General features: G+C 41.2%; 1 protein-coding gene across 1 annotated transcript in view; it reads left to right on the plus strand.

The window, feature by feature from the left end:
- LOC123518861 (60S ribosomal protein L10a-like) overlaps positions 1-5,202 on the plus strand; it is a 13,977-nt gene extending 8,775 nt beyond the window's left edge. The window contains exons 4-5 of the mRNA XM_045279914.1: positions 2,392-2,564; positions 5,014-5,202. Of these exons, the coding sequence (XP_045135849.1) occupies positions 2,392-2,564; positions 5,014-5,184 (344 nt within the window). The 3' untranslated portion in view covers positions 5,185-5,202. The remainder of the gene's footprint in view (positions 1-2,391; positions 2,565-5,013) is intronic.
- The last annotated feature ends 14,721 nt before the right edge of the window (positions 5,203-19,923 follow it).

Consider the following 19,923-nt stretch of genomic DNA (forward strand, 5'->3'; position numbering starts at 1 on the left):
TATATATATATATATATATATATATATATATATATATATATATATATATATATATATATATATATATATATATATATATATATATATATATATATATATATATATATATATATATATATATATATATATATATATATATATATATATATATATATATATATATATATATATATATATATATATATATATATATATATATATATATATATATATATATATATATATATATATATATATATATATATATATATATATATATATATATATATATATATATATATATATATATATATATATATATATATATATATATATATATATATATATATATATATATATATATATATATATATATATATATATATATATATATATATATATATATATATATATATATATATATATATATATATATATATATATATATATATATATATATATATATATATATATATATATATATATATATATATATATATATATATATATATATATATATATATATATATATATATATATATATATATATATATATATATATATATATATATATATATATATATATATATATATATATATATATATATATATATATATATATATATATATATATATATATATATATATATATATATATATATATATATATATATATATATATATATATATATATATATATATATATATATATATATATATATATATATATATATATATATATATATATATATATATATATATATATATATATATATATATATATATATATATATATATATATATATATATATATATATATATATATATATATATATATATATATATATATATATATATATATATATATATATATATATATATATATATATATATATATATATATATATATATATATATATATATATATATATATATATATATATATATATATATATATATATATATATATATATATATATATATATATATATATATATATATATATATATATATATATATATATATATATATATATATATATATATATATATATATATATATATATATATATATATATATATATATATATATATATATATATATATATATATATATATATATATATATATATATATATATATATATATATATATATATATATATATATATATATATATATATATATATATATATATATATATATATATATATATATATATATATATATATATATATATATATATATATATATATATATATATATATATATATATATATATATATATATATATATATATATATATATATATATATATTTATATAACAACATCTGACAAGTTAGCTTTGCAGCATTGTCATGCAAGTCAGGAGGGTCAAGGGATGACTCGTCCTTTCTTGGATCACTTCCTCACACCATCACCAATGAGTGGGGTGGGCAAGGTTTTCTTCAAGCATGTGGTGAAATATAAAGTTGGGCTTCAAGATTAATAGTACATGCTGACTAGCCTGTCTAGGTTACAAATATTTATGTAATATACTCTACTAAAGCATTCATCACTAAAATAATTTAATAATTCCTTGGCTGGAGAAGTGGGGCTGCCATCTTGCAAGCATTTGTCATACACTGCTAAGACTGGGTGGACCCATTCAATATCCTGTGTGAATTTGATACGTTTGCTGATGAGAATTTGCTATTTTGCCTTAGCTATGATAGGTTTCATGAACAAGACAACCGGATTGCATTGTGGATACAGATCTAGATTTGTAGTCTGTCACTACATACAAAATACATCTCATCCTATATTGTTATTGTTTAAGGGTTACACTCAGCATAAAAGTTACAGAAGTGTGACTGTGTTCGCTAGGATGCCAATTTTTTAATGTGGAATTTTTCAATAGTGAAATTTTTTTTTATACATGGCTTGGACTATGCATAGTACCTCTTATATACATTGTTCTTTTTAACATATAACTGCACTCTGAAAATTTTAGTTACTTTCTAGATTATGTAACATTACTAAACTGATGGCAGTGGATATTGAAAACTTGCTTGAGAGAAAATTCATAAATGGTTTGCACTTATTTTAAAATTAAATTACAACCATGTATGCATTTCTTTAATTTCAAAACGTGTGTACTGTCTTGTGGATTGAATTGGCTTTGCTTTTTCTTAGATATCACTTACTGGATATATACAAAATAGCTTAGTGCTTTGTTTATAGCGAGAAAAATCTCTCAAGAAAGTAGTATGTTAGATTTTTTATTTAGACAACTAGAAAAAATCTTTTCATGATGAATTGAACAGCCTGAATTTACTGAAGATAATCTCAGCTCACTCTGAAGTTTTCCAACAAATTGTTGTTACTCTTTCATCTTTTACATGGTGATAATACATTACTTTCTTTCATACAGCAAAGAAGTACGATGCATTCATCGCATCTGATGCCCTGATCAAACAGATCCCACGTCTGGTAGGTCCTGGCCTAAACAAGGCTGGCAAATTCCCTACCATGTGCACCCACTCTGAGAAGTTGTGTGATAAGGTAGATGAAATCAAAGCCACCATCAAGTTCCAGATGAAGAAGGTAGGCCTTTTTTCCTACTAAACTGATGTTTGAATTGTCCATGTTTGGCTGTTTGTATCATCACTTCACATCCTTTAGGAGATCAATCATTCTATAAAAATCATTTTCTCAACTCTAAAATGAACTAGTCTTTTTACTTTTATTTGATAGGGTTGGGAGGGGTGGCATTTAACGTTAAGGTGATTCTACCTTCTGTATACTGTGATTGGCTGGTGGGATGATAGGAAAGGCCATACACATGACCACACGTATATGTAAGCATGTATGAATTTCATGATCTAAAAAGATATTTGAATTTGTAGTGTGAATAAAGACCATGGGAAAAGATATTCCATAGAGATTTCTACACCTCACTTTATTTCACTTTGCCTGCTTTCTCTCTCTTCCTATCTTCCCTGTCTTTGTGCTCTCCCTTCCAGTTACATCTCTTAACTAATGCAAACCCAACTCTATAGAAAGATAGTTGTTTTTCTTCCTGCTATTGCTAATGTTGCTGCTTGCTGTGTATTTTTGTGATAAAAGATTTAACATCCTTTACAAACACTTGTGTGCATGTGTATTGTGATTTTTAAGGCTTATTCAAAACATTTATTATGTTTGAATACGTTTTCCTGAATCTCTCTCTCTCTCTCTCTCTCTCTCTCTCTCTCTCTCTCTCTCTCTCTCTCTCTCTCTCTCTCTCTCTCTCTCTCTCTCTCTCTCTCTCTCGTACTTTTAGAAAATATTTCGGCATACATATAAATGTGGATCACTTTTGAAAAGAACGTTACAGGACACCACACAAGGAAATATAAGTTAAATGGAAGGAAGGAGGGAGAGTGAGGGAGTTAAGTTGGGTAAGATGAGATCAAGGGACTCGTAGAAAACTCTAGGAAATATCTTCCCATGGTCTTTATTCATATAATAAATTATAAATATATTTTACATCACTTGTTTCATAATAGGAAACTTGAGATAAGACATTTTTATTTATGCTGTAAACATAATGTATGTATGTTGTTTGTGTGCACATACATACCTATATGTGTATGAGCTTTCCTGTCATCCCAACAGCCAATCACAGTATACAGAAGGTGAAGTAAAATCTCAGAAACAGTGCATCCCCCTTCAGCTAAATGTGAAAAAAATATATATATATTATATTCGGGTCAGTCTAAACTGGTCACTTAGGTGTGGCCCTGGGCTTCACCAGGATTCTCCCACTTTAACTACATCTACACCCCTGGATTAACTTTCTTAACCTTCTCTCTCTCTCTCTCTCTCTCTCTCTCTCTCTCTCTCTCTCTCTCTCTCTCTCTCTCTCTCTCTCCTATATAGATAAGTGTATTTAGAAAATCGTTAATGTCTGTTCCACATTGCTGTTGAGGTAAAAATCAAGACACTTTATAAAAGCCTTCCCCCATCCTTAACATAACGTGAGAGTGGGTTAGCACAACCTTGCTAATACCTCTCCCTGAACTGACTCAATAGTCTGTGATTTGGAACAAAAGTTAGAATGAATTTAGTAATAGTTTACGTAGTACACCAGAAATAGGAAGACAGGGCAAGAAATTGGAGAAAGAAGGCAAGCCTTTTATCTATTGGGGGGAGGGGGTGGCAATAGTAGGGGAATACCCAGGAAATCTAGGGCCACATCTAGGCTGCCTGTTAAGACTGACCTGAGTATAGTAATAGTTCTTGTGTTATGAATAGGACTTGAACTCAGAGATGGTTTCAAGGCTTTTTTTTTTACAAGCCAGGCCTTGCTTGTTAATCTATCATTTTATGAGCTTATTAGTATTATTATGCTTCATTTCACATCATGAGTTTATTTGTTTGTCTTATTTCACATGACAGATTTGATTATTTTTGTTATTGCCCTTTAGTATGATATATGAAATTATTGTAATGAACAATAAATGTGAAATTAAGTAAACTGAATGTTTGACAAGGTGCAGTGTTTATGATTTAAGTGAGAAATGTTGAGAAGTTAGTTGTGTGGTATTTTTGACATTACTGAAATGTTTGAGTAGTAAACAAGATGGAATGTATTGTGATTAAACACAGGAGACTCCAGAGTTAAGATTGTTTGGCAGATATAGAGAGGATGGAAGTAGTGAGTGGTGACTTGAATTAATTTAAGTGGTATACTGTTAAGTAAAGTAGGAGACTCAGTCAGAAAGGTGGATGATGTGAAGAGAGATGTTTATAGATATGCAGAGGAAGAATTGTGAACAAAAGAACCAAATAGGAGGAATGTTTTGTTCTTCATAGTAGGTCTTCTATCATCAAAATGCTTGTAGTGCATTTGATGATGTTTGTTTGTATCTGAATCATTTTGACATTTTTAGTTTTTTTTTTTTTTTTTTTTTTTTTTTTTTTTTTTTTTTTTTTTTTTTTTTTTTTTTTTTATCAGGAAAGTAATTGTTAATGTCTTGAATTTTTTTGCTTACTGTTTTTTCTTTGACAGGTGTTGTGCCTCTCTGTCTGCATTGGGCATGTGACAATGAGTGCCGATGAATTGGTGCAGAATATTTACCTTGCAATGAACTTCTTGGTGTCTCTCCTTAAGAAGCATTGGCAGAATGTTCGTTCGCTTCACCTCAAATCCACAATGGGTAAACCACAGCAACTGTATTAAATAAATCCTACTCTGGTGTATCTTGTATTTATAACCAAAATCTGATTGCCTGTGAAATGTGCAGGATTCATTCTCCACACTGCAGTTTTATCCATTACAAGGTAATATTTTGTTTTAATTTTATTTAGATGGGGTCTTGTAAATATTGAGGTAAGGTTTGTGTGCACTTGACCCCTCATTTATTATATGGACAGGGTCCATATAATAAATTTTAGTTAGCTCTGGATGGCCAACAAACGAACTGGAGTATGTGCATTGTGTACTGCCAGTAGATGGCGATAGGCAGTTGTAAAGTCTGGCTGATCTTCATAAACACTTATCCGGTATCTGAACGTGTTCGTGTATATTTCGCTATCTTAAAACTTAATTACGTCTCATGATTGTTAAGTGACTTAAAAGCTGGAATTATTAAAAAAAAAAATATATATATATAGCTGAGTATGGTGTGACCGAGTAAACAGACATGAAAGAATATTCCAAAATACTGTGCGAATGGAAATTATTTGGATAGATGTTGCAGTACCGATTACTGGGGATCGTTATCTCCCATGTGAAATCCTAGCAGCAGTTACTAAGCTGGCACAAAATTTAGTTTTGGGTCGAGTAACAGGTGGCTGTGGCGATTCTGCAATCGATACAGCCTTTTTGATGGTACTGTATAGGGTGAAGCTGGTGATGCGAACACATTTAATGGCTGCTGTATGTTGTTGTATACTTAACTACTTCGTCTATGACGTTTTTGTCGCGCGCTGAACTATATTAGGCTAACATCGGTTTGGTTTAATTGTTCAGGGAAACCGAGATCGACAAATTTTTGCATTAAAAAATAGTCCAATGAGACAAATAACCATATTTGGTAAATGAAAGGCCCTTTAGTGTTATCCAGACTGGTGTTTGCACCATTAGTCCAGATAAACCAGGTTGGAGTGTATGTGCATACCTTTGTAGAAACATTTCTGTGCCAGAGGGATGCATTGTGTCATGAAGATAGTGACAGTTAATTCAACGTCCTTGGCCTCCTCTAAGCTAACCCCCTTGATTAAAACACTGAAATTTATATTATCTTCTGCCACTCTATCTCCATCAAACGCAACTACAGTAAAGTAAGTTGTAATTTCGAGTGTGTGTGTATATATATATATATATATATATATATATATATATATATATATATATATATATATATATAAATTTTTCTCGCCCCTCCAACTGCTTACTCTGTATAAGTGCCTTATCCGTCCCTGTATGGAGTACTCTTAGCATGTTTGGGGGGTTCCAGTCACAGTTTTGCTTGATAGGGTGGAATCAAAAGCTCTTCGTCTCATTAACTCCCCTCCTCTCACTGTTTTCAGCCTCTTTCTCACCGCCGAAATGTTGCATCCCTTTTTATCTTTTATCGCTATTTTCATGGTAACTGTTCTACTGATCTTGCTAACTGCATGCCTCCCCTTCTGCAGCCTCGCTGCACAAGGCTTTCTTCTTCCTCTCATCCCTATTCTGTCCAACACTCTAATGGATGAGTTAATCAGTACTCACGATCATTCATCCTTTTCACTGGTAAACTCTGGAACTCCCTCCCTGCATCTGTATTTCCGAATTCCTAGTTTCCTACACCTTGTCTTCTTTTAAGAGGGAGGTATCAAGGCATTTGCTCCCCTAATTTTGGCTGACGGTTGTGGCACTTTTTACACTTTTTAGAGAACCAGCACTCAAGTGGGCCTTTTTTTAACTTTTTATTTTTATTTTTATTTTTTTATTATTTTTTTTTTTTTTTTTTTGCCCTTGGCTGGCCCTCTTCCTACGGAAAAAATATATATATATATATATATATATATATATATATATATATATATATATATATATATATATATATATATATATATATATATATATATATATATATATATATATATATATATATATATATATATATATATATATATATATATATATATATATATATATATATATATATATATATATATATATATATATATATATATATATATATATATATATATATATATATATATATATATATATATATATATATATATATATATATATATATATATATATATATATATATATATATATATATATATATATATATATATATATATATATATATATATATATATATATATATATATATATATATATATATATATATATATATATATATATATATATATATATATATATATATATATATATATATATATATATATATATGTTTTTTTGGGGGGGCGTAATCTTGGTGTTTTTTAGACAACTCATCTAGGATTTTCCAAATTTAGTGAGTGGCAAGTGGCAACACTGGCAGCATTAAGTCAGCCTGTCCCCGTAAAGATGGTGTGTGTATCCTTGCCCGAGCATGTTTTCCCCCGTTCTCGCCTCTCAGCTGTCATGCAGCCCCCTGATTCGCCACACAGGTAGATGAGAGACTAATTACTTCTCAGGCTTCTCAAGTAACAGGTGTCATGACGGATATAAGACAAAGCTTGGGTTCCCTCTATCAATGTTTGCATATGAGTCTTGAGTTCGGTAATCCCTTAAAAGCGAGTGCCGCTGTCCTGGGATGTAGAGTGAAAATTTGGTGTCTTCTACAGGACCTTCAGGGTAGGCGGTGTTATTTGTTGTTGGATGCTGGTAGTACTGCTTTCCGGATCTCCTGTTGGGTGCTTGCTGCGACTGCGGCAATCTGCTCCACTAGTGTGAAGTTTTAAGGAACATGCTGTACAGGTAAGGGTCTACTTGTGTACTTAGTTGCCTGTACATGTGATTGGTTATTTTCTTCGGCAGATGTTTTTTTTTTTTTTTATATCGTAAGGCATTTGGATGTTGAAAACCCCACTTTTTGCAGAGCGTAGAGTCTAAGCTCTAAGTCGCTCCCAGTAATTGAGGTGGTGGGCGCTTTCAATCCTGGTGAAAGATCTCTGCAGGGCCTCTATTTTCATGATGTCACCTACTTAGTGAGGAGACCAGAGTTGGCAGCAATATTCCACATGGGGCAGCACCCAAGATTTCCAAACTGATAGCATGCATGTACTGTCCCTTGTCTTGAAAGTTCTCAGGATCCATCCAGCCAGCTTCCTTCCTGTATGCATTATGTTTGTGATATGGTGTGTGAAGGTGGCATCATCACTCATGAGGACTCCCAATTCTAGCACTGAACAGGTTGGCAGAATGCTATGCTGGTTTGCCTTGTAGTTGGTGTTTTACATTATATGCTGCTGCATCCCATACCTTAGCAGTTCAAACTTTTCTTCATTTAATTTTAAATTGTTTTGCCTCGACCAGTCCAGTACTGAGTCTAGGTCCTCTTGAAGAAGGGCCATGTCTTTCTCTATGTCAGTCTGGCGATGGATCCTAGTGTCATCAGCGAAAGAGGTTGCCGTGGAGTGCCTCAGTCCCTTGTCAATGTCTGCCACCATTGTAATGTACAGTAAAGGGCCCAAAACTGAACCCTGTGGCACGCCACTCTTCACTTCACTGGTTTCGGAGAGATGGCCTGCGACTGAGTCCATCTGCTTTCCCCCCACCAGGAAGCTGTGCAACCATTTACCAATGTTTCCAGTGACACTTAGATTGCACAGCTTATGGAGGAGAATGTTGTGGTCGACCTTATCAAAGGCCTTTGCATAGTCCAGATTTACCACATCAACATTTCCACCCTTGCTGATCCTTTCTAAGACTGATTCCTGGTGCATCTGCTGTGACAGGCAGGAGTGACCTCTTCTGAATCTATGCTGGCCCTCATTGAAGCCATCAACTTCTAGATGTTTTATGAGCCTTTCTCAGACTCCCCTCTCAATCAATTTCATCAAATGGGATGTCAGTGCTACTGGTCTGTAGATTTTGGCCAGATCCTTGCTCCTACCCTTGTACAACAGTGTTATTGTTGCAAGTTTCCACCCTGCTGGTAATCGTCCATCAACATCAGTGGGAGGGATAGCTCATCTTTGCAGACTTTTAGGAGTTTGGCTGGAAAACCATCAGGTCCTGCTGCCGAATTTATTTTCAGTTTGCTGATGGCTATGGAGATATCTTCCATAGTCAGTTCAATGTCTGAAAGCAACTGGGTGTCTGCTGGTCCACTATCAATCAGCTTGAAAGAAAGTGTCATGATCTTGGATGATTGTGTGGGCCATAGGTGCACTGAACACATTATCATATTGTTTCCTAAGTAGCTGTGCCATCTTATGTGGATCTCCTCCAGTTTTCCTTCTTCACCTAACAATGGTCCCACCTATGTTTTTGTTGCACATTTCTTTTTGGCATAGGAAAAGAAAAACTTTGATTTTCCTCTAATGTTTTCTAATTCCCTTCGTTCATCCTTCATTCTTTCCTCTTCATGTGACACAAAGAGTTTTTCTTCTATTTCCTTTAATGCGATTTGTAGCTTGGCCTCTTTGTGCATATTTTTATGTAGCACTGCTTTGCACACACTCCTCCTTCTCATTAGGATACATCTGTCATGTGGTATTTTCTTCCTTTTTGTGAGCTCTATCTTCTTTGGTATATTGGCCTTACATATGGTTTGGCATTTTTCTGTGAAAATAGTGAGCATTTCTTCACAGTTTTTCCCTTTAAATATTTCCTCCCAGTGTATGCCGCCTAGAAATTGCTTTATTGCAGTCCAGTCTGCTTCGTCACTGTATAGGTTTAGTTCTGCAAAACCTGGACGTGATTTTGGGATGTGCTGAAGTGCCTCTGACTTTGCAGTTAGGTTTGTGGTGACTTCGCACATTTTATGATCTGACATTCTTGTTCCCATTAGTTTATAGGAATGGATAATATCATGATCATTGCTAAACAGCAAATCTAAAGTGTTTTCATCTCATGTAGGCTCACTTATAAATTGTTTGAGGAAGTGTGTGTCAGAAACATCAAGAAGATATCTTGCTTGTAGTTTTTCCTCCACTGTCCCCACATTCACCCTCATTTTATCCCAATTTACATGGGGTAGATTGAAATCTCCAAGTAACAGGACTACAGTTTCCTGGCTTGGAAGATTTTCAAATACATATTCTAATTGGGTTTTGATTTCATTAAAATGTTCTTGGGTTGTATTTGGAGGTCTGTAGAGGCAACATATTACAGTATTGAGTGACTCCACATAAAGTGCCAACAACTCCGGGTTCCCATTAGAGAAACTTGTTAATATCTTTGTTTTTGCTGCCAGTTATTGTTGGATATAGACAACTACCCCTCCATGACTTCAGTCTTTTCTGTCTGTACGGTAGATACTGAAGTTGTTGATGTTTATTTCTGCATCTATTATTTCTTCATGCAGGTGTGTTTCCTTGAGGGCAATGAATGACAGTTTGTCTTGTTCAGTTATTTCCTGTAGCAGTAGGACCTTGTTTTGGTTGCACCTTGGATACAATCCTCTGATGCTGCCTGTTATGAATTTTATCAAATTTAGTGGGGACTGCAGCACCCTTTTCTTAACTTGTCTTGCCACTTCATTTTTTCCATCATAAACTGCATCATTTTTTGCATCTGTTTCTGCTGCTCTGCCAGGCTTTCCACTATTTTGCTTAAAAAAAGTGCATCTTTCACATCCCCACTTGCATATCTCCATCTTGTTTCTTGGGCGGCAGTCCTTTGCTGCTTCTGGAGTTTCAATGTTTTTAATTGCATTTTTCTTTATCCCTGTGGATTGACCATGCTTGGCACCATATGGTTGTTCTTGTGGAAACTGGTATTTTCTCTTTGTGCATTTGATATGCATGTAGGTACATTTCTTGTTCATGCACTCCCTCTTTTGCAGAGAGGCATTGCACATTTTTGGGTAGGCATCACTACATTTGCAAGCAAGTCTACATCCAGTCCTTTCATCATAGCCATGCTTCATGAATCTAGAGCATAATTTGGGATGAGGAAACCTGCATCCTGTACCTTTCCATGCATACATACACACTCCAGCTAGGTAAAACCTACATACCAGGAGGATGTTTTGTTTAGGTCTTTCTTCCTCCTGTACATTTCATTCTTCTTTCACCTGAGGTTGGATCGGAGATACAGTATCTGGTGCGAGTTTTGTAATAGGGACAGGTTCATATCTTCTGGGGTGTCTCTTAATGGCAAGGTATAGGCAGCTGTCTGGGTATTATTGTCACTGTTATTCTGTGAGTTTACCCCTGTGCTCAAAAATGTGCTTGACCTTTCCTTCTTGCCTGTGTTTTGAATATCATTCCCTTTGCCCTTCCTAGCATTCCCTTCACATGACATTTGGTTTTCTCCAAAGAGTGTACAAGTTTTTATTTTGTTATGGCATCTTCAGCTTCTTTCGTCCAATCATCTTCATCCACATTGTACTTGCTAATGCAACACTTTTCACAGGAATACTTCCTGTTTGACTCTGCAAAGCACAGGAGTTGGTATATGGGCAACTTGCTGCAGTAGTAATGAATCCAATCCTTGCAGTCATCGCAGCAGATGGCATGGTCCATGTCATCGTTGAGGGAGCAGGCTCCACACATGGACATTTTATTTATGTCATCACTGGCAGTTGCCATCTGGCTTTTTTTTATCACATTCACTTTCACACTCACTCAGCACTTAAAATTTCTCCACGTCTTACTTTACTTATTCCAAGTATTCACAAGTGTAGGTTGTCTATCCAAGTCCTTAGCGTAGGGTGGGGACGATGGAAAGACGTGAGTATAACTTAAGGTCCTTTAATAAGAGAAATCCAGTGGAGCGTACCCCTACAGAGGCAAGTATGGGGACAGACTGATTGAGTGGCCCTCGCGAGGGGGCACGCGGGAATGTGAGATGCCGGTTAGTATTTAACAAAGGAAATAAATGACATTGGTACCTGAACACCTCATATCATTAACCTACATCTCCCTCTCCCCTTCACGCTCATAGTACGAAGTGTCTTGAGCGGTCTTCTGGTCCTTCTTGGCCCTTAGGCGGTCCGACCGGCGGAGTTGCGGGGTGGTAGACGGATCAGGTTCCACATGAGGGCCCGCATCAGCCAGTGGATCATCGGGACAGGGCGGCACAGGACGAAGAAGGCGACGGTTACGCCACAACACCCGGCCGCTGGGCATCTTGACAAGATAGTCACGGGACTTACCAACACCCATGACGATGCCTACGGTGTCCCAGCGTTTGGTCGTCGGGTCCTGAAGTCGAACTTGCGTGTCCAGGTTCAGTGGTACGAGGGGCTTGGCATGGGCGTCATAGCGAGCTGTGGCGTCGTGGTGTCGGGCTGCAGCCCGGCGATCACAGCTCTCAGCCCTTGCCTGCCACTCCTTCTGGAACGTCCTGGCATGCGCTGGAACGCAGGAACGTAGAGGACGACCATACAAAGTTTGGGCTGGGGAACGGCCGGTATAGTTGGGGGTGTTACGGAGTTCTAGGAGGCCCCTGTCGAACGCCTCACAGTCCAAGTTACCAGTGGGGGCCACCTTCTGGATGAGATGTTTGACTGCCTTGACAGCGGATTCGGCGTGGCCATTGGACTGTGGGTTGTAGGGCGTAGCCATGTCGTGGCGAACTCCCCAACGTTCCAGGAAGTCGGCAAATTCCCGGCTGGCAAACTGGGGGCCTCCATCGGTGCGCAGACGAACTGGAACGCCCAGGTCCCGGAACAGTTGCCGAAAGTGCCGGATCGTAGCAGAGGAGGTGGTGTCGGCTCCGCAGGAGACAACAACGGGCCATCCGGAAAGGCGGTCAACGACAACCAGAAAGTTTTTTCCAGCAGTCATGAAGAAATCAGCCGACACTGATTCGAATGGCCGGGATGGGTTGTCGTCACATCGGAGGGGCTCACGCTGTTGGCTTGGTTGAAGGATTTGGCAGGGCTCACAGGCACGGACGGTGTTCACAATGTCGGAGTTCATGCCCGGCCAATACACAACCTGCCGTGCACGACGTTTAGTAGCCTCGGCTCCTCGGTGGCTGTCATGTAGACGATCCAAGACGTGGCGACGGAGGGAGGCTGGGACTACAATCCGGGTTCCGTACAGGATGAGGGCGTCGTCGCAATAGAGGTCCTCTCGTATCTTCCAATACGGACGCAGGGCGTTAGGCAGGGCGTAGCGGTCACTTGGAAACCCTTCCTTGACGAAGTGAAGAAGGTCAGAGTAGGTAGGGTCATCAAGGGTTGCGCGGCGAAGTCCTTCCAGGGTCAGGTCTCTGGTGACAGCCTGGTCTGGAGAAGCCTGAGCGTCTTCGGAGGCGAGGGACTCTATTGCGTGCAACGTGACGACGCTCCTGACGGAGAAGTTCGTCTCTGCATCTAGGATGTTGTCTTCTTGTGTTGGCTTGCTCACTGGAGAACGAGAGAGGGCATCTGGGATGCACAGCTTCTTCCCCGGTCTCCAGGTTGCGGTGAAGACAAATGCAGATATCTTCTCCTTGAGTCGCTGCAGGCGAGGGTTGTCGATGGCATCAAGCGAGTAACTATTTAGGATGGGAACTAAGGGTCGATGATCCGTGACAAGATCGAAGTGCTGAAGTCCCAAGACGTAGAATTTACACTTGAACATAGCCCACACTGCAGCTAGCAACTCAAGTTCTATGGTTGCGTAGCGAGTCTCCGCATCGGTCAAGAAGCGAGACCCACATTGTACGAGGTGAAGCTTTCCACCACCATGATCCTGCAACAGGGCGTGGCCTAGACCGTATAGGCGAGATGCGTCCGTCTGAAGGATGGTTGGAAGGGCTGGATCAAAGGTGGCGAGGACTGGTGGGGACGACAAGGCCTCCTTGACCCTCTGGAAGGCCAAGTCGTGGTCGGGGGTCCACAGGAAAGCTCTACGTGGGCTCATCAAAGGGCGAAGGGGCAGCCGCGCTTGAGATGTCTGGTGAGAATTCGGTGAGTTGATTCACCAGGCCCATGAACGAACGGAGGTCCGTCAAGTTGGTTGGCGTGGCGAAGTCCCTGATAGCTCGGACCTTCTCGGGGTCTGCTGCGATGCCCTTGAGAGATAGCTGGTAGCCGCAGAAGGAAACATCCTGTGACGCTAGGACAAACTTGTCCACATTCAGGGTAATGCCATGTGTGCGGCATCTGATGAGTACCTCATTAACGCGCTGAAGGTGTGTCAAATAATCCTCGTCGTACAAGAGGATATCGTCAACAACTTTGACACACTGAGGTACTCCTGAAGCGCGATGTCACCTCTCCTGCAGAAGGCATCTCCGTAGCAGCAAAGCCCATAGGCCCTCGAAGGTAGCGGAAACGTCCATAGGGAGTGATGAATGTCGTGAGAGACTGATCCTCCGCTGCCAACTGGAGCTGCCAATAGCCACACAGCGCATCCACGGTGGTGAAGAACCGAGCTCCAGGGTGGACACTGCGTATGGCTGCAAACGGTGTAGGAGACGGGTGGGTCGGACGGGACACTTGACCATTAAGTTTCGACAAGTCCGTCGTGATGCGAACACCGCCACTAGCCTTCGGGACGACTACCATTGGGTGACACCATGGTGATGGATCGTCTCCTACGGGGCGATTATTCCCTGGGACACCATCGAGTCGAGTTCTGCCTTCACCGGGTCCTGGTAGGCGAGGGGGATGAGTCGTGGGGTATGGATGGCGAAAGGCTGTGCGTCCTCCTTCAAGTGTATCCGCATAGGTGGGCCAGACATCGGCTTCAGCGGTGCATCCTGTAGGTCAGCCTTTCTAACTAGCACATCCGAGTACTCTCGAAGGAAGTACTCCTTCGCAGCCTGAGGAGTGGTGGTGCTAGACAAAGGAAGTAGGGGTGCTGCAGCCGAAGGTAACGCAGCTGTAGCGTCATGATGCTCACCACCTCGTGAAGCTTCCACTGGCTGGACATCTGGTGACTCCCTACCCGGTTGACGGTCGTCTTTGAAGTCTTGATCTGCCTGGGGAAGTCCGACGGGACGATGGCCAGGGCTCTGCAATGCTCCCAGGACAGCAGAGGTGTAGACAGGGAGCCTTGGACATCAATCCACCCCGTGCAGGACCGCGTGCCGTAGGTCAGCTTCGCCTGGAAGGAACCCAAAGCTGCAGGCATCCGTGATCCATCGGCGTTGTAGTACCGCAGCGATGGAGGAGGGTCGAGTTCCTGCTTGGCAAGACCCAAGTCCCTGAGGTGTTGTGGGCCTATCACCGTGGTGTCAGCCCCGGTGTCAGGTATCACCTCGATGCTGCCAGACACACCGCCACGTGTGACGACGACGGTGATGGTAGGCGAGGGTGTGGGTCTGCCGCGAGCCGAAGACTGAACCCTCCTGATGCTGCCAGCTTGATCCTCCAAAGCTCTGGGAATATGGTGAGGGGTCTGAGCTCGCACAACGTGGAATGTGGAGCGGTTATCCCCCGCCGGCTTCGGATTATTGGGCTTGGCGGGCCGCTGAGACGTCTTGGGCGTCGACGACTTGCATAGTTTTTCGAAGTGTCCGTATCGGTTACAAGAGTTGCACTGAACGTTCCTCGCAGGACACTTCTCTGTGTGAGACCAGTGGCCTGTCTTGCCACAGCCACTACAGATTGCAGCTGCGGAGGGCATCCCTTGGGGCCGTGCTGCTGTTTGCCACAGGCGCTGCAAGGGATGATGACGTAGGGGCGACCCGTTGTGACTCTGCCTTGCTCTTATGGGTGGCCTTCTTCCCCTTTTTGTACTGCGAAACAGCCCGGGCGGCAGGTGAAGCCCGTATAGCAGTAGCGGCGGATCTGGTGGCTTCATAGGCACGACATAACGTGACGACGTCTAAGAGGGTGGAGGAGGCATCAAGGGCGACGATCTTCTGTACGAGCTCCTCGTCGCTAACACCAGTTAGGATGCCGTGTTTGATCCAGGCCTCCTGACAGTCGTTGTCGTTGGCCTTGCAAACGTCGATCTCCTCCGAGAGACCTTTAAGCCTCACGAAGAAGTTTGCAAAAGTCTCACCAGGCGCCTGCTTACAGCTTGTGAAAGCTCGTCGACGTAGAGCCTCGTTACTTGAGTCCTTAAAGTGCTGTTGGAGAGTGTTGAGGACTTCGTCGACGGAAGATGTTGAGTCCGGGGGCAACAACAGCGTGTGCTCTAGCACTCGTTGAGTTTCGAGGGAGAGGCACATCCTGAGTTGTATTAGCTGCTTGGGTTGTGGTAACTTGGCCAAATCAACCATTGTGGCGTAGTCAGCCCAGCGTCGCCTCCACTCCCTGAAGTACTGAAACGTGACGTCAGTAGAGAGAACTGGTGGAGGTTGAGCAGTCGCCTTAGGTGCTGGTGGTGTTCCTGCAGGGCTCGACGACACGGGCGCCTGAGGTGGATGTGATGAGACAGATGGAGGGTGTCCAGGCGTGGGGGCAGGTGAGGAGGCAGGTGGCGGGGCCAATCTTGACAACAAGGCCTCGAATCGTGCTGCATCCTCCCGTTTCTGCTCCGCCAGTTCTGCCCGGTAACGTGCTGCTTCTTCTTCACGCTCGACACGCGCCGCATCGTCTCTCTCCTTCATGTACGTAAGGAAGGCGTAAAAGTCCATCGGTGAATGTTGCTGGTCGGGCGATGGATGGGCATGTGTGAGATGGGAAGACGCGCCAGCCAGGAAGGTGTCGGGCTCAGGGGAGGACGACGTGCCATGTTCTGCTGTCTCTTCTCGTCCCCGATGTTCGGCTTTCTTCCTCCCGTGTGGCATCGTAAGCACGTGAGTCTGTAATATGCGTGCTATGTACGTGTGTGATCAAGTGCAGAGGTGTAGCGGGCAGTGGTGGTGGTGGAAGGTGCAGCAAAGGCTAGCGTAGCAGCTGTCAGTTCTGTGGTGAGGGGAGGGAGGGAGGGGCATGCGGCGAGGCTAGACGCGCAGTCACAGTGTCCTCTGTGACTCCGTAGCGAGAGGACCCTGTATCGCGCTGTCCTCCGTGATATGCCCAACCGAAGCCTACCCTCTGGTAGTGGCGTCTTCCAACGTTACTACCAACACCACAAAGCACTGCACAAACACTGGGCACCACACTGCACTGCACAAACACTGCCACTGCACAAACACACGTAAAAGCACTGAGTTGATAGCTGAGTAGCGGCGGGGCAAGGTAGCGTCCTTAGAGGGAACCGGTTACCGCCGCAGGCGACTTGTAATTTCCCCTTTGTAGGTCGTCCACGGGTCTCTTCCACATCACTGCGCCATGTAGGTTGTCTATCCAAGTCCTTAGCGTAGGGTGGGGACGATGGAAAGACGTGAGTATAACTTAAGGTCCTTTAATAAGAGAAATCCAGTGGAGCGTACCCCTACAGAGGCAAGTATGGGGACAGACTGATTGAGTGGCCCTCGCGAGGGGGCACGCGGGAATGTGAGATGCTGGTTAGTATTTAACAAAGGAAATAAATGACATTGGTACCTGAACACCTCATATCATTAACCTACAACAAGGACGAGAATATTTTGAGTGGTGAGCTTGGGTAGCTCTTGTCACTATCACCTGTGTTGTCCCTGACCTTAAGGGTGAGGATCAGCTTATGACTTGACCTGACGCCTCACATCCACGATAAGGTCTCTCTTCATCTCACCCTGGCCAATCCTTTAGAGGTCTTCCTGTAAGAGATCTTGATCTTTTTGTATGTGGATGCAGCGATATATTACACTGTCATCAGCAAATAGCCTCATTTTGGATGTTACTTCCTCATTTATGTCGATTATATACAGCAGGAACAAGATTGGTCCCAGGACAGAGCCCTGTGGAACTCCTGAAAAGACATCTGAGGGAGATGATAGTGTCCTATTTACAGACAACTCCTGGGAGTGGCCACACAGGAAGCCCTGTATCCATCCCTTGGTCTTGCCTCGAATGCCATAATGATCAGTCCTAGTTAGCACTTTCTGGTGGGCCACCTTGTCTAATGCCTTACTGAAGTCAAGGAAGAGAACATTGGTCTGGCATTTCTGTTTCTGGTTGATGCTTAGGGACCAGTCATGGATTGCTTCAATTTGTTGAGGCTAACAAGACAATTTTTCCCCAAAACCATGTTATTCGTTGATCAGGATCTTATTTCCTGCCAGGTGCTTTGAAATGTGGCTGAGAACAATGTGTTCCATGATTTTGTAACGTATGCATGTTAGTGATATTGTTAGGTTCTTGGAAGGGTAATATTTCTTTCCTTTCTTATATACGGCAACTACTCTAGCTTTGCTCCAGTCCCCAGGAAGACTGCTGCATGATAGGAGTCAGTATTGGTCCACATTCCTCAGTATACTCCTTCAACATCCTTGCTGGTATTTCATCTGGACTACTTGATTTGTTTACTTTGAGATTCTGTAACTGTGTTACTACTCCACTTTCACTGATGACTAGGTTGTGGATGGAAGGGTACAGCAATGGGTCTCTGTTCAGGGGAGTGGAGACTGGGTTTTCTTGTGTAAACACAGATGAAAAATGCTTGTTTAGTACTTCTGTTTTCTGTTGGTCACTGACATATATCTTTTCTTCATCCCTTTGAGTTGGAATACCCAGGGCATCTTGTTTCTGCGATCTCACATATGACCAAAACTTTTTTATGTCTTTCAGTAAGGTGTCGCCAAGGATTCTATAAGGATATACAGGTTCAATGAGCTGGCTGGAGGAAATGATCAGGGAGTCTAGCTTCTAACAGATGGCACACGGGTCGCAGGTAGTAAGGGGATGAGGGACGGGGAAGGAGCACAAGCCACAGCAGCCATCACCTGCCTCCGCCTGGGCCACACCACACTCAATGCTCACTTGCACCACCTACGTCTGTCTCATGATCCCTTCTGCCCTTGGTGTAGGACTACCCCTGAGGCCATGGAACATTTCCTGCTCCAGTGCCACGCTTCCACTCTCACCACACCGCAGTATGCTCACGGCTGTCCGCCCTGGTCATCACAACACTCGACCTGCCCACCCTCCTGGCAGCCTCAGGCGTCCACCCCTCCTGGCAACCTGCTGTCCTTCGCCTTAATTGTGCCTTTTTGAGGACTATCCCAGGGCTCATAAGGATCCAAAAGTTAAGGCCACAAAGATCTATGGATCCTTATGAGCCCTGGGGTAGTCCTGTGTGGGTATCACAGGCGTGGCAGCTCGCCAGCCTTCCTCAAGAAGGCACAAGTAAGGCGAAGGACAGCAGGTTGCCAGAAGGGGTGGACGCCTGAGGCTGCCAGGAGGGTGGGCATGTCCAGTGTTATGATGGCCAGGACGGAGAACCGGGAGCGTAGTGCAGTATGTTGAGAGTGGAAGCATGGGCACTGAAGCAGGAAATGTTCCATGGCCTCAGGGGTAGCCCTACACCAAGGGCAGAAGGGGTCAGGAGACAGACGTAGGCGGTGCAAGTGAGCACCGAGTATGGTGTGGGAGGTGGCAGCAATATATATATATATATATATATATATATATATATATATATATATATATATATATATATATATATATATATATATATATATATATATATGTTTTCTGCCCACCTCCGCCTGGGCCACACCATAAAACCATAAAACATATATATATATATATATATATATATATATATATATATATATATATATATATATATATATATATATATGTTTTATTTGCCTTATAAGTTCATAACCACGAGAGAAAGCAGGGGAAAATAGGGGGTGGGGACTGTAGAGATGTACTGATGCATCGGTATCGGTATCGGCCCATTTTTTGGGTATCGGTATCGGTATCTGTATCAGCTTGTTTTATGCCGATATTTCCGATACCTAAAAGGAATTTACTACTTAGTGATATATTCAATATAAGATATTGGTGATACCAAATTAATATAATACAGCATATTAAGTTTC

This window comes from Portunus trituberculatus, chromosome 44 (assembly GCF_017591435.1).
Source record: "Portunus trituberculatus isolate SZX2019 chromosome 44, ASM1759143v1, whole genome shotgun sequence".
NCBI lineage: Eukaryota > Metazoa > Arthropoda > Malacostraca > Decapoda > Portunidae > Portunus > Portunus trituberculatus.